The sequence below is a fragment of the Lolium rigidum genome, chromosome 3, assembly GCF_022539505.1.
Source record: "Lolium rigidum isolate FL_2022 chromosome 3, APGP_CSIRO_Lrig_0.1, whole genome shotgun sequence".
NCBI classification, from domain to species: Eukaryota; Viridiplantae; Streptophyta; class Magnoliopsida; order Poales; family Poaceae; genus Lolium; species Lolium rigidum.
The window spans coordinates 3,633,123-3,648,775 of NC_061510.1; the positions used below are offsets into that span (position 1 = coordinate 3,633,123).

Sequence of the window (15,653 nt, forward strand, 5' to 3'; positions counted from 1 at the left end):
GTAAGAGGTTAGCATCTGATGCCACGTTTTGCACAAGGGGTCAACAACTCATCCTAAGTCACAGTAACGAAAACAGAGACACGAAGCCAAATGCAGCATATAGTCCGCGAATGCTTCACGGGTCCAGATCAGTCACTCGTGCGTCCTTGCGTGTGGGCTGCACCGTTACTTGACCAGTGTATCCGTGTGCCGTTGTGTCCGTATGTGGATTGTGGAACCGCATCTCTGTTTGCCGTGTTCCCTACCTACTCAACCGTGGAGCTGTAGCGAGAAAAGCATTTTTTGATGGGTGTCTTTTTGAAAGGAAAGCCTTGTGGCTGCTGAAAATCGATCGAACGTGACTACCGCGTCAAACTGTTCCATTTTTGTGTAGAAGAAGGGCAGGGCGTGGAGTCATGTGATATTTATGTGGTTCGCTGAAAATCGATCGAATGTGATCGCGGCGTCAAACTTTCCTAGAAGGGTAGTGCGTGCACGGATGAATGTCTCTGTTCTACAACAATGGCGGTCGAAAATCTGGCGCTAATCATGGAAGCTTTCATCAATGTGCATCCATGTTCTCTGGCGATTAAAATCGGTGCACGTACCTGCCTTGACCGAAACACGCCGTCGCGCATCGCTCGAATGCGCCATGTACGCGTATCTGGAAATGATGGGACGCGGTGGCACCGCACGAACCGCGGGGAAAGGGAGGAATGCCGATTGCCGCTTGCCGGCCTCTTTTCTCCGGCCGGTGTAGCCACACGCCGCCGCCCCACTACCTCTGGGCTCTGGCTCTCAGTCGCTTCTCCCAACACAAGATGTCTCGGACGCACTGGTTCCGGCCTTCACCAGCTCTGCCGCCGTGTGTGCCTGCGGGCAGTGGCAGGGAAAGCATCAAAGCTGGAGTAGTTTTTTTTCAGAACTATCCCTCGGTTCGATCCTCGTCCCGGATCAAGTCATACAGAATTACAGATAGAGCGGCAGCGGGAGTCTGCGATATGCAGCTGGCGTGCCTAATTAAGCTCCAGCCTCCTCTGACCCTCTGGAACGAAGATGAGCTGCTCTGCTAGTGCTACGGCATATCAGATGTGGACACCTCAACCTGCATACAAGATGATTAGCTCCGAATACCAAAATCTTATCCAGCGTAACGCTGGTGATGACTGGGACAGAACTGATGATTTCTTAACTTGTCAGTGCTCGAGCTAATGATCGAAACTGGTATTTACTAATCCTTCACTTTTTCCGGCGTGTTCCCTTAGAGCATCTCCACTCGTCTCCCCGAGAAGCCCCCCACGAGCCGTTTTTTACATCCGGACGGCGAAATCCGGCCCAGTCGCGCCCCCGGTTCCTCGATTTCGTTCGGATTTGGGCCTAAATTCATCCGGCGATCCCACGCCATCCCCGGCCCCCCGGGGAGCGCTCGGGGACTCCGGATGGAGCAAAACCAACCGCCCACGCCCACGTGTCTCCTCTTCGTCCGGACTCCCCGGGCCATCCTCTTTTTCCCCGAGAAACGCCGCTTGGGGAGCACACGACTGGAAATATATTGCCCCCCATACCAAAAATTGATCCAATCCGGACGAAAATTTCGCCGGATTTAGGCGTGAGGAGCGCCAACGAGTGGGGATGCTCTTATGCCAAGGTAGACCTAACAGTCTCTATCGTCTTCTTCGTGGATCTTATAATTCGGCCGCACCCGACTAGAAGCCCGTGTGGGTGGATAAGGTAGCCCGGTCCAACTCCTACCTGACAGATACCCAAATACAAACGTAAAGAAATGGTTTCGGCCCGGTGGCAAGGTTTATAATGATCATATATGCGTGTTCAAAAAAAAAAAATCATGCAAAGCTAGCTACCTCCCGCGGCCAAAAGGGTTAGACCGCTAATGATTAGCTAGCCGCTTCGGCACTCCTTGCTACTGCTGATTGTAATTAGGTCCAGTGTACTGTGTACATGTCTCATGTCTGTAGTATTTATCGGCGCCATCGCATCGTGGATTGATAAGAGATGATAATTCTACTATTCAGCGAAATGAGCTGAAGAGAATTGGGCCCAATAATGAGCCAAAATTCCGCGATGATATGAACGCCTGCCAATCATTGGGCGGGGCTGGGATCAGGGATGGCACGGAGAGATAAGCATCTCCAGCGGGCTGACGCATTTCAGACGTTTAATTCGCGAAAATTATCATGCGTTTGTTTGCATCGGGGTGTCTCTAGTGGCCCGATGCATATTAGCCGTGGGCCAATTTTTCTGAAATATCGAAAAATAAGAGAAACAAGCAAATAGCATGAACATATGATCATTATATTGGCTCAAATTGAGATCTGAAATAAGTTCATCACATTTTGCACAAGGTATAGCACAATATGTAGTCCAAAAGGTGCCCAAACATGGCCAGAACATCAAATTTAATCCAAAAAGATGCCATGGAGGTTGACAATGGCGCCGCAAATCAGGTGTACCAGGTCATCCATCGTCGGGCACATGGTGTCATTGTAGGGTTCGTAGCATAGAAAATAAAAAAATTCCTACCGCGAGAACGAATAAACCAAGATCCAATCTAGGAGAAAAGCCAAGATCTAATCTACTAGATGGTAGCAACGAGATCAGATCTATATACCCTTGTAGATCGCTAAGCATTAACGAGGTTGTACTCATGGTTGATGCAGTCGATTACTTGCCGCTCTCAAGAGCGAGATGAAGATCCCTCCAGTGCTCCGCACTCGGTTACACGTTCGGTGTTGATGACGACGTCCTTCTCCCCGTTCCAGCAGGCAGCGAAAGTAGTAGATCATCCTCGGAATCCCGGCAACACGACGGCGTGGTGATGGTGGTGGTGGAGAAATTCTGCAGGGCTTCGTCATAGCCGTGCAAGAGGGAGGAGGAGGAAAGGCGGCCAGGGTTTGGGGATAGGGGGCTTGCGCTACGACTTGTGCTACCCTTGGGGCTCCCCTTGACCTCCTTTTATAGGTGGCAAAGGCCCTTGGGTCGTCCAAGACCTCCCCCAAAGTTTTGGAGATTTCTAGGAGGTTTCTATCAGCCGAAAACTACTAGAACTAGGACTCTTTTGCTAAATTCGAATTTGCCTTAGGGGAAAACTCCTTAACCCTTAAGGAAAACATGGATACACCTATTATGGAACCCTCCAGACTTCCTTAGACAGCCCGGGTTGTCCTGGACACTTCCCAAACCTTCCATAATATTTCAAACCCATCCAATCTTTCTAGAACCTTCGAGAAGCTTCGGTCAAAACACCGTACTTTTTTCGTACCCAGGAAAATGACATCCTATATATGAATCTTATTCTCCGGACCATTCCGAACCTCCTCGTGATGTTCTGGATCCCATCTGAGACTCCGAACAACATTCAAGCTCCATACCATATTCCATATGTACTTAAATGGCATCAACCCTTAAGTGTGTCACCCTACGGTTCGCGAATGATGCAGACATGATCGAGACACCTCTCTGATTAATAACCAATAGCGGGACCTAGAGATCCATAATGGCTCCTACAATTCAACGATGACTTCGTGATCGAGAGAACCATGTGCATTCGTTACCGATTCCCTTTGTCGCGCGATATTTCACTTACCCGACATTCGATCATCGGTATCACTATACCTAGTTCAATCTCGTTCCTGATAAGTGTTCTTTACTCGTACCGTGATATGATATCTCTTGTGACCCCGTCACGTACTTGCAATCTAATTAGATATCATTTCACCGAGAGGGCCCAGAGAATATATATCCGTCATTTGGATGGACAAATCCCACTCTTGATCCATGAGCTTCAACTCCCACTTTCAGAGTACCCAATTCCACATTTATAACCACTCAGTTATGAAGTGGTGTTTGATGTCATAAAATTATTCCTCCAGTGTTAGTGATTAACATGATCTCATGGTCGAAGGATTTAGGTTACAATGCATTTGATAGCTACAGCAAAATGAACTTCAATGACTTGATCCAAAATGAACTTCAATGACTTGATCTTATTGCTACGCTTACTATCTATGGGTGTGTGTCCATCATAGCATTCTCCTAATGATATGATGTTGTTATTAAGAACATCCAATATTCATGATCAGAAAACCTTGATCATCAATTAATCAACAAGCTAGTTAAACGATAGGCTTACTAGGGACTCCGGTTTGTTTACAGAACACACATGCATTAATGTTTCCTATTAATGCAATTTTAGCATGAGATATAAACATCTATCATAAACATTATATAATAGCAATCACTTTATTATTGTCTCTCGGGCATATCTCCAACAGTCATGTCCTCAAACAGGGTGCGGGGCATCGGCATGCTCTCCTTCAGGACCTGCCGTGTCTTCCATGTCGTGGCCGGGCACGGGTCACTGCTCCTCGGCGTCCAGTTCATGTCGGCAACCGAGGCGGCGCCGGAGGCGAACCGCGAAGCCGCGTGGGCATGCGAGGGAGCAGGCGTTCCAGGACACAGCTGGGAACTTATTGAGCCATTGACGAGGCCGGGGGAGCGACGCCCACGATCCTCTCTTGCTTGACGAAGAGCATGGCCTCCGCTAGGCCGGGATGGAGGCCTACGTGGGCATCCACTTTCACCTGCATCTGCGACGCCATTTGGGCAACGGCCTGCACCTGCTGGGCGGCTGCCGCCGCTGCATTCCTTTCCTTCCGATTCTTGCGCTAGCCGCGACGTTTCACGGTCTTGACACCTTTCTCCTCCTTCGACGACAACTTTTTTGGCGCTTTTGGCTTAGTTTTTCAGCCGCCGGTGACGGCACCCTTTGAGTCAGCCATAGATACTGTCTTCATTAGGGTTGTGGTGGCGGCTATGGAGGAGTCCGGGACGGTGGGTTGTTGAGCGTCCGTTAGCGTCGCTTCATTGAAGATGGCCTAACAATGCCATCGGCCGACCATACTATACGCCGTGTGCTTTCCATGCAGCTAGTGGTTCGAACTTGGGCATCACCACATCGCTTTCGCATAAACTCCAGTCCAGAGTACATGCAAGTAGTTGGTCAAGCGAATCCTAGTCCTACATAAACAGCTACACAATTTGCCACGGTCGTGAAAGGAGTGCATGCCGGCCGATGGAGTCGACGAAAGCTCTGATCGTCAAGGACCAGGTACCGATCCGTCTCGAATGATAATTATCAATCATTTGGAACTAGCGAAAAAAAAACACCTCAGCTAAGCTAGGCGACGAACGTCGAACGGCGTGCTACCTACTAGGGCTTTACACATCACGCGACACACCGTATATGCGTTTTCACGTACTGCCACAGCGCATCCATGCATTGCATGCAACGCACGGCGATGTGTGAGGTTCGTGTGGTGGCTTGTGTGGCAACGATGGCGGTGGTGAGCGATGGTCTGGTAGCGTCAAGACCTTGGCTTCGGCGAGCGTCCGAGCTTCTTCGTCTTGTGCTTCGCCTGCGGTGGAGTCGGAGCTGCTATGGTTTGTCGAGTTTCTTCATTTGAGCAGCGTACGAGGACCTGCAGGGTGGCCCTTTGGCGGTGATCTTCCTCGGTGCATGTCTTGCGCTTGTCCTCTTCAGAGCTCGTCATCAGAGTCGGAGCTGCCGGATGCTTCACGAGGAGTCGCTTGTTTGGCGGTGGCCGGCTTGAGCTTCATGGTGCCGCTTCGGCGAGGTCTTGGTGGTTGGTTCTTCGGTGAAGTCGGAGTCGCTGAAGAGTGATGACGATGACGTTGAAGGTCAACCGCGACGACTTCTCGCTTCAGTGGTCTGTGTATCTTGTATGGGTTGCCAGGGTGGCTCTGTGCCCGCGGCGGTCGTGCTCCATGACGGTCGTCGAGGCACTTGTTTCGGTTTTCGGCCGATTTCCCGCTAATAAACTGGCCAAATTCTGTACTTCTTCTTTATTAATGAAAATGGCAAGTCTTTTGCCTCGTTTAAAAAAAAACTAATGCAGATTCAGAACTAATTTTGGGCTTGAACGCTCACCAAGAAAATGAGAACTGAAACCTGTGCGATCGGTCGTGATGACAGTTAAAGCCTGGCTGGTGACGTCTGACGAGCGAAGCATGGTTCCGTGGCGTCACTTTCGCCTCCTGAAAAGCCGTGAGCACATTCATCAGGTCTCGAGCATATTCAGCTTCGGAAAAGCTGAAGAACAACTCGAGCATGCTTTCCTGTCCGGTTGCCATCGACCAGCAGCCCCTCATGATCACGTCCATTGATTACCGGCTTCATTGTGGTCGCGCTCGGCAGCATGGCGACGCATAGCAAGACAAGATTAGCATCTGATGCCATGTTTTCCACAAGGGGTCAATGACTCACTGTGTGTCATAACACCGATACAGAGAGCACAGGAGACTCGAAGCAAAATGCAGCATAGGCCGCGAATGCTTCACGGGTCTCGTCTTGGTTTCAAACTGTAGTCCAGATCAGTCGCCCGTTTGTCCTTGCATGTTACTTGACCAGTGTATCCGTCTATCAATGCGTCTGTATGTGCAACTGCATCTCTGTTTCCGGTGTTCCCTATCTACTCAACCACGGAGCTGTAGTGAGAACGCATTTTTCGTTTGGCTTGTTCTATCTATATATCCAACAGTAACCGAATGCTCTGGGCTATTAATAATTCTTTTGAGACAAAATTCGATCTGGAGAGCTTAGACTTTGATACCATAAAGGCAAATGCTCTAGCTATGTTTTTCAAAAGTTTAAACGGCTGAAAAGAGTTGGATAACGTATTTTAGGAGACAGGCAACAGATAAGGTTGATGGTTCGGCTTATTGTCAGGTCTTGTACTATGACTTGTGTGAACTGAGTGGCAATGCTTGCAATGCGCAACTAGGCTACCCGAGTTTGAGTTCCAAGAGGCAAGAGGACGGAATTTAAACGGTTCGGGTGTTATCTAGCGCGTATAAATTCAATTGTTGGAGAGGTCTCGTCTATCTAACAACATATATGCAACGGAGGAAATCTTTTCCTGTTGGTCAACGTTTGTATTGTGATTTTCTACTTGCCATGGTTGTGCCACATTGTGTACGATGTTATATATTTGTGTGATTTTGGTTTTAAATCCATCCTAAACTATTACTGATTTTTTTTTTCGTGTCTGGCTTCCTGGATTTTGAAAACACAAGAAATAACTTTTTACCGTGGGCGTTGCTACTGCTTTCTGAACATTTCTGGAAAGTTTTAAACAATGCTACCTTGAAAGCAGGAGGAAAAATCGCGAGGCACTGATCTGGGAGGTAAAACTTTTCGAGCAAGTGGCAAATGAGGTCTTCTGAGATGCTCAAGGGTTGAGATTGGGAGCGAGGATGGTCGCTGCAAACTAAAGATAAAGCAAGCGCGTCAATTGATTGTGGCTGGTGAAGATTTTGTGCAGAAGATAAATGAAGGAAGAAAGCGAAGTTCTCTTTTGTTCTCTTGGCCTGTTTTGTGTAGCTAATTAACGTTGGTCTGCCGTGAACCCGTGAGAGTTCTCTCCGCTTCCCTTCTTCACCTCGATGCTGGTGAATGTATGATGTCTTACCCTCACCCTCGCTACCTTCGGGGTGTACGATGGGCCCAAACCAAGATCCCTTCCTCTCTTTTTTCTTCTGTTGCATCTTGTGTATATCTTCAGGGTCAGGCCAATGTTACCGTGGGCTAAAGCTTTTGGGCTTGGGCTTTTTTAGCACGTTAGAAAATTGAAAAGTATCCTACGATGTCCTTTAAAAATCCCCGTGCTTTTAAAGGTCCGGCTAGCCCGCTCCCGTCTCACCAACCATCGCGGGGCCACTTGCTTCTAGGTGCTAAACCGGAGAAGCCCAAAAGAACTATCCAGCTTATGTCTGGCTTATTCTGACCGAGAAGCGAGCGGATAGTGCAAATCGAGAAACTGGCAGAGAACAGTTTCCCGAGCTTCTCGCTGAGGAAACCGAACCGGTATATCAACCTCCCCCTCAGGTGTTGACATCTCGGCCACTCAATGACGACCCATGTGCCCATGGTAATTAGCTCTACCCTTTCATTTTCAGACATGTTTTTGCACCATGGACTGCTTCATGTCAGTTTGTTCCTGCTATTGTGTAGATGGTCATGGCTGTGATAGTTCAATTTTCTGTCCAGAATTTCGTGATATATGTTATTGCTACTAATTTAATTTCTGTCCAGAATGACACTATGATTTATATGTCCATGAACACTATGTTTTAATTTCTGTCCATGCACACTATGATTCTGGGCACTTTTGATATCAAATATGTACATGTACATTGGTGGTTCTGTATAACATTTGGTTGATAACAAAAAGGTCTATTTGCCATGAACTTGTATCTCCCAGGAACCTGTATTTGCTTATTTGATTTGAACTAGCATTTGTCATGACCATTTGCTCATCTTTTATTAATGACACACTTCCTCTTTTGCTGATGGTGCCATGGCTCAAGTAGGAAAGGACATTGCTGAAAGTTTGGTTGTGTGAATAGTTCTTGTATAGTAGCTATGAAAACACTAAGACATTTTACTATTTTTCGAATGTACTTAATTATACTATAACACCATATTTTAATTATTATTAGTCTTTCCAAAAATTTCTTGATTCATTTATAGCTTCTTTTTCACTAAAAACTACCATATGTATGGTATTATTTAGGACACAATCCAATTTTAGGGACATTACTCAACACATCAAATAACCAAATTTCTAGAAGCCCAAAAAAATAGGGGGAACTAGCTTATAGGAGCTTCTTACCACCATTTCCTATAAGCTAGCTTATGCATAAGCAGGAGCCCAAAAGAAGTCGCCCACATTCACCTTTCCCACATGCTCCCATCTTGACAAATGTCATCTTTCGTAAATCCTATACACCGCCTACAGCGATGTGGGCAGCTCGTGCCGGGCACCCTGTTGGCATCCTAGGTCGGCCTATTTATGTTTCAACGTCACATCGTTTTTCCCGTTTCTCGCTCCGTCCGTTTTGTTTCAGTTTTTCTTATAGTTTCCACGGTTTGGTTGGTTTCTACGTTTTCTTCTATTTTCTTAGCTCCTTTCATCTGTGGCATACCAATTTAACGACACGCCACTAGCTAGTGGTGTGCACGAGCGTGGGAAAACATGCCACACCATAGCCAAGTGGGGCCCGTGAAATGGGACCATCCTAGAATTATCTGAGGCGTATCGAAATAACGACATGCCGCTAGCTAGTGGCGTGTGGGAGCGGCACACTACTTAGTGGTGTGTTGAAAATTTGCGACGCCACATGTAATTTTCGGGCTGGTGGACTAATGGGTCCCATACATAGGTTGCGTAGCATAGTTTTGGGCAAACTATTGGTAGGCCCATACCGGTGACGCATTAAAAGTGGCCACACCACCAATATTAGTTGCGGTGTGCTTTTAACTTGCCATGCCACCGATCACACGATACATTTACCCTCTTTAGTGCAAAAAAAGGAATAAAATAATGACATCATCTAAAAAAAGTTCATTTTTTAACCAAAGCAGATAGAGGGAACTCTAATCTTAGCTCACTTGCATCTCTAGGATCTGTGAGTTAAGATTGAAATTTGAGGTGAATGCCTCTATTGAGTAGTAACGTCTCCCTGAAGTGACAACCCATGGCTTTCTTTTTGATGAAGGCATTGTCTTGAAAGACGGTGGTTTGCTACCTGAGGTTGAATGCCTCTTAGTCTGGCCTCACATTAATATGTTTTGGATTGTTATTTTCTCACCACTGTGCTAATAGGACGTGGAGGTGCTGGTGTTTGCAATCTAGCGAGACGGTGGTGTGGGCATGCATGCCCGTGCATGCAGGATGATGTCAAAATTATATAGTTTTGTGCAAAGAATTGAAAATTATTTTTTTATCTAACAACTCATGAATCTGATTTACAAACCATGTTCATTGTCAGTTTTTCCTCAATGAGATACTCGAAATTAGAGCGGATGTTGATATGTTCTGGTGCTTTTTGGCCTTCAAAGTTGTCGGCCAACGGTTTATAAAGTTGTCACATATTGGTAATGAAATTATCATCTTATAGCTTCTTATAACAATGACTTGAAGCAAAGTGCGGTTCAGACGTCAAAGGAACATATCGATCACACAGATATTCCAATGGTTCACAATTAACTGCTTTCTCGGTTTGGTCATAATCAAACTTTGTAATGTTTGACCAATATGTAGAAAAACATATTAAAATCTACACTGTAAAATATACTGTATTAGAATCGCAATAAAGTATATGTTTAAGTTACATGCATTTGATGTTATGAAATTGACTTTTTTTTCTTCTATTTTTGGCTAAACTTTACAAACTTTGACTTTAACTCAATCCAGAACGTGAGATAATTGTGAATGGAGAGGTTGTGAATGGAGAGAGTATCGTAGATTCCTTCAACCATAGAACACCAACAAACTAGCTTTGTTCGCTGCCCGTTAGGCCACCTTTGACCCTCACCGACCGGAGCTGCTGGAAGAGTGCCCGCTGCCGGAGGTTTTTGCGGAGCCGTAGCGCATCAAGGAGGTGGTCCGGCATGACGCGACAGAGGCACCACTGGAGCCGGTGGCCGAGGTTGGGTACGCAGACTTGTCCATGCCCGATCCATCGTGCCGCCGCGCCAGCGTAAGCGTCTGAAGTAGGCACCGTCAGACGTGACAGGAGGCCTTGCCGCTTCCTTGATCCCCCCACACCTGCCGTCATCTTCGTATCCACGAATAGAGGGGCCTGTAGTTGCACCACATATGCTATTAGATCGATTTAGTTTAGAGTTATGGAATCCAAGATCGACGTGGCTAGCCTTAGGTTTGCAGATTTTCTACATAGGGGAGCGTACTTCATCAAAAAGGATGGCATACCCATTCTAGTCGTACTTCATCAAGGATGTTTGTAATGAAATCGGAGTTTTCAAGGCTTGACGTGCAGAACTAATCAATACAAGTGTGCAAAGCATAAACAATAAACATTGACCAACGGAGAATAATTCCTCTCTTAGTTTGTACAATGTTAAATAGACGAGACCTCTCTCGTGTTTTTCACGCGGATAGTATCTTGTTTAATCGGAGCACGCGCTGGCTGCTAAGACTCGAATCCAAGTGGACCGGCTCGACACACCGAGCTCTAGCTACCAAGCTAACGCTTGGTTCTCGCAAATCATAAACTGTTACAGTTTTCCCGCTAGTGGGTAAAACAACTTGGCCATGATCTTGAATCGTTGGATTTGCAATGTCATATAGACTCTCGATATCAGAAAAAAACCTTGTTTTGGATATCCATATGGTTTTCAAGATTTATCTTGAAGCGCTAATTTTATAGTAAGATATGTATGAACACAAAATAGTATGCTATCAAACTTTTTCAGGCAAATCAGACCATAATTTTACAGGTCTTGAAGCGCTAATTTTACGGTAAGATATCCCAATATTTATTGTCAAAGTTTCCAATGCATATTTATTTGTGATATGGAGCGGCTATGCGCTTGACTGGTCAGAACGGTATTGTTTTGTTTCTCTAGCCACTAGTCAGCCAGATGGGATCTGCACTCTGCACTAGGATGACTCCTACTCAATTTTACTCTTCCTTCTCGTGAAAACTAGTTGGTCGTAAAGGTTAAAACAATGGAAGTATGAAACATAGAAACACGATTAAGGTACGTACCTGGCATTGCACATCGATCCCTTTGCTTCTGTACTCGACGTAAAGGCTCCGGGAGAACTGAGCAACGTACCTGGAAATGGAATCTGAGTATTCATGTATTTACCACAGAGAAATATAGAAGAAAAGCAAATCAAAGTCACATGTCAAGCGAACATGACAGAGCGGTCGTACCGTTTGGAGGCGGCGTAGACGGAGTAGAGCGGGAACGACGGGATGGCCTCACTGGACCCGGAGCCGATGTTGACGACGGCGCCCCTGCCCCGCTCCACCATCCCCGGCAGCACCGCGGCCGTCACCTCCGTGAGCGCCCACAGGTTCACCCGGATCATCCTGACCCACGCATCCACGTCCGCCTCGTGCAGGTACACCGCGCACGGCTTGGCCAGGCCAGCGTTGTTCACTAGCACCCCGACGTCCAGCCCCTCCACAGCCTCCCGGAGCTGCCGCAGCGCCGCGTCGCCTTGAGGGGTGGCGACTAGGGCGAGGTCGAGCACGACGGTCTTGGCGTCAACGCCATGGGTGGCGGAGATTGTCTCGGAGATGTCGTGGAGCTTGGCGGGGTCGCGGCCGACGAGGACGAGGTTGAGGCCCCGACGGGCGAGCTCCAGGGCGACGGAGCGGCCGATGCCGGACGTCGGGCCGGTGACCACGGCCCAGGCGCCGTATCGGCGACGGAGGTCCGTGGGGCGGCGCAGCAGGAGCGCGAGGTGGGCCAGGAGCTGGAAGAAGACGGCGAAGACGTAGGCAGCGCCGAGGATGGCAAAGGAGACGAACCATGCCGGCTCCTGATGCTGCCGGAAGAGGAGAGCGCCGTTGATGCCCATCTTCACTCCTTTACTTCTTTTCCCGGGAGGGCGCACGTCGCGCGTGTGCTAAGCTTTAGGGATTCTGGCAGACAAACTACTACGATCGATGTCAATATAAAACTTCTAGTGGTGCAGTTTTGTTATGCGATCTGTTTGCATGATTACCGAACTGAACTGCCAGAGCGTTCCGGCAAGATCTGTGTGAGTGACCCCGCAGCTACTTGGCAATGGCAACACACGGAGCGATGCTACACCTACACCAAAATCCCGTAGAAATCCTCCCGTAAGTGTAGGATTATTGCAACACACGTGTAGTGTCATGCCCTATGCGGGACAATGATGCCTAAGAGCATCCCCAGCCGTTGGGGCTCCCCACGCCCAAATCCGGACGAAACTACCGCCGGATTGGATGAAATTAAGTCGTGGGGAGTACCGTATTTCCAGTCGTCCACCCGGAGTTCGGCGGATAGAGTTTAGATTCAAACAAATAGCCGTCCCGCGCTACAAGCACGGCCAGTTGATCGGCAAAACGAGCAAAAGGATCAGCCACAGATCGGCGATCGGAGGGAAATTACACGGAGACAGGCTCGTCGGCAGTCCCGGCCGGCACGGCGGTGTCCGACGGACCAGTTTCCTCGCACGCCGTGGCCGAAGCGGCGGCGGCGGCCGGCGAGGAAGCAGCGACAGTAGACGTCGACGCAGCCGCAGTCGACGAGGTAGATGGTGAGGTAGAGGAGGTAGGAGCCGGTGGAGACGACGAAGGACTGGCCGGAGGGGCTCGGAGGATGTCGCTGCGGTGGGCCCGGTACCAATTCCTCGTCTCCTCGTCCATCAGTTCCATGTCGCCGCCGCCCATCGGGAACGCCAAGTCCGTATTCCTCTTCTTCGCCGCCGCCGTCGTCTTCGGCGGTGCGATCCGGGCGCCCTGGTTGGCGAGCATCTCCCGCCACCTGCCGTCGAACTTGTCGTGCCTTCCGTCGGCGTGCGACCTCAAGTCGGCCAAGCACTTGTCGATCGACGCTCGCATCTTGTCGGCGGGACTGTCCGTCCGTTTGAGCTCTTTCAGCCTTCTTCGGCCGAGTTCGGGCGCCCTTCCGACGCGCAAGCCGCCGGCGCGTCGGGGTTGTACTCGCTCGGTCTTGCTCTTCGAGAGGGTTGTGCGAACTTCCCTCCACTTCTCGCAGTGCTCGAGGCGGGCGTAGACGTTGAGGAACTTGAACTGCAGGCCGGTGTCGTCCGTGTACATGTCCAAAGCTCGGCGCAGCTGGGCAAAAAAGAGCACGGCGAAACGGGTCAGCTAACGACGATATACCTCGGTGATGCGGGGTCGACGGAGCATACCTTTTGCTCCAAGTCATGGCCGCTGATCGGCACTTTCGCGATCTCCTCCCGTACGCCGTGCCATTTGCTGCACGCCGTCCGCATGATCCCCCAATGGGTGGCCATTGCCTTGTCTCCCGGTACACGTTCATGTTCGTCTTGTTGAAGTAGGGATCGACGAGTTTGCGTTCCTCGTACGCCTGCTTCACTCGAAGCCAATAGGTGTCGAACGACTGATTGGCACCGATTATGCCGTTCATAGACACGGTCATCCAAGCTTCGGCGAGGCACTCCTCTTCCTTCGACGTCCATTTGATACGCGGTTCGGCAGGCGGCGAGTCCTTCTTCCTCTTCTTCTTCCCTTCGACGGGTTGACGTCGGCTTGAGTTGTCTCTCCGGGTTCTTCGTCTTCTTGTTCTTCGACGGCTTGGCTTCCGTCGGCAACATCCTCCACTTGATCCTTGCGCGCTGCCACGGCTGCCGTCGCCCTCGCCTCCTCTTGCGTGAAGAACCCCGGGCTCGCGGCGGCGGCGTCCATGAAGAACCTCGGGCTCGCAGCGGCGGCGGCGGAGCCGGAGGTGATCATCTCGTGGATCGCCTCATCGTTCGGCGCCGGCGTCGCACCGAACGGGGCACCGAACGGGAGCGGCCCTCGTCGCATGACCGGCGAGGTGCCCTCGAACTGGCCGCCGCTGCCGTCGATGTCAAGCTCGGGCGGCGACGGCGTGAACCTCGGACGGCCGGACGTAGGTGCCCTCTTCGAACATGGCAGTCGTCGACGGCGAGTACATCGTAGGGGAGAAGGACGACGGGGAACTGCTTGTACCTTGCGCCGGCCATTGGCCGGGGAACATGGAGCCGCCGCCGCCGCCGCCGCTGAAGGCCATGCTCATCTTCCTCGCTTGCTCCTCCTGGGCCGCCTCCGCCGCCCTCTTAGCGGCGGCTTTTTTCACCCTCGCCGCCCGCGCGCCTTGTTTCGATGTCGCGCCGTTTCTCGTCCGCCGCCCACCGTGCGTTCGTCATGCCGGCGGCCGCTCCTTCCTCGCCCGCGGCTTCCTCGTCGTCCCCTTCGGCGGCATTGTGGTGGACGAGAAGATGAGGAGGAGAGCGGTGGTGGAGGAGAGGCGCCGCCGGGAACTGGAACTCGAAGACGAGGGGGAATGGCGAAATTCGGCGGGAGAGAATGGGGATATGCAAGCAAATTGGAGGGAATGGAGGGAAAATCGACAGGATTTGGTTTTCCTGTCGCCGACTACGCGGGTCCACACGGTGTTTCGCGCCAAAACGTTTCATCCGGAGTCCCGAGCGCGCCCGGGGGACCGGGGACGGCGTGGGCTCGCCGGATGGATGAAGGGCCAAATCCGGACGAAAACGAGGAACCGGGGGCGCGACTGGGCCGATTTACGCCGTCCGGATGTAAAAAACGCTCGCCGGGGACCTGTTCGGGGGGACGAGTGGAGATGCTCTAACTGATCAGTCGGTAGTTACTTGGTGACTCGTACGACGTCCGTATCAATCAATGGAAGCAAGACATCTTTTGTCCAGAAATTTTTCGCCGTCTGTTGGATAGGAGGAGGACGGAAAATGTGAGCCCGGGGAACAAGGCATGCATTCTCGCAACCACCAACAAGGGTTCAGAGCAGAAAGATTGTGAAAAACCGGAGCAAACACCGGCAGCACTACGGCAAATGTGCTATGCTACGGAAGTGGTCATCTCTTTTAAACATTCTTGCACTTTAGGACCTCAATCCAGGCCTCTTGAATCCTAACCGTCGGATCAAGTGACGTAGCCAAGCATTGGCCGTCCATTTTCGCGATCGGCCACTGTGAACTGCTCACATGGTCCGAGCCGTTCATTGCCACAGAGCCTTCCAGCAGCATCTCTTCGCCTTGCGTGATATATTTAGAACAACCGCCCACAAGGTTAGGAGTGTG

The 15,653-nt window shown here is 50.1% G+C and overlaps 1 protein-coding gene across 1 annotated transcript; it reads right to left on the reverse strand.

The window, feature by feature from the left end:
* Nucleotides 1-1,054: 1,054 nt before the first annotated feature.
* Nucleotides 1,055-12,416, reverse strand: LOC124704743 (very-long-chain 3-oxoacyl-CoA reductase 1-like). The gene is made up of 5 exons (XM_047237005.1): nt 11,764-12,416; nt 11,593-11,662; nt 10,400-10,662; nt 2,911-2,923; nt 1,055-1,084 (listed from the first exon to the last, which is right to left on the reverse strand). The coding sequence occupies exons 1-5, from the start codon at nt 12,414-12,416 to the stop codon at nt 1,055-1,057; spliced, it is 1,029 nt and encodes a 342-aa protein (XP_047092961.1).
* Nucleotides 12,417-15,653: the final 3,237 nt, after the last annotated feature.

Coding starts and splice junctions, on each gene's coding strand:
- LOC124704743 (XM_047237005.1), bottom strand. CDS start 12,416: ATGGGCATCAACGGCGCTCTCCTCTTCCGGCAGCATCAGGAGCCGGCA. Junction 11,663..11,763: donor GTCTACGCCGCCTCCAAACG/GTACGACCGCTC, acceptor TTCCATTTCCAG/GTACGTTGCTCAGTTCTCCC. Junction 10,663..11,592: donor GGATCGATGTGCAATGCCAG/GTACGTACCTTA, acceptor GTGCAACTACAG/GCCCCTCTATTCGTGGATAC.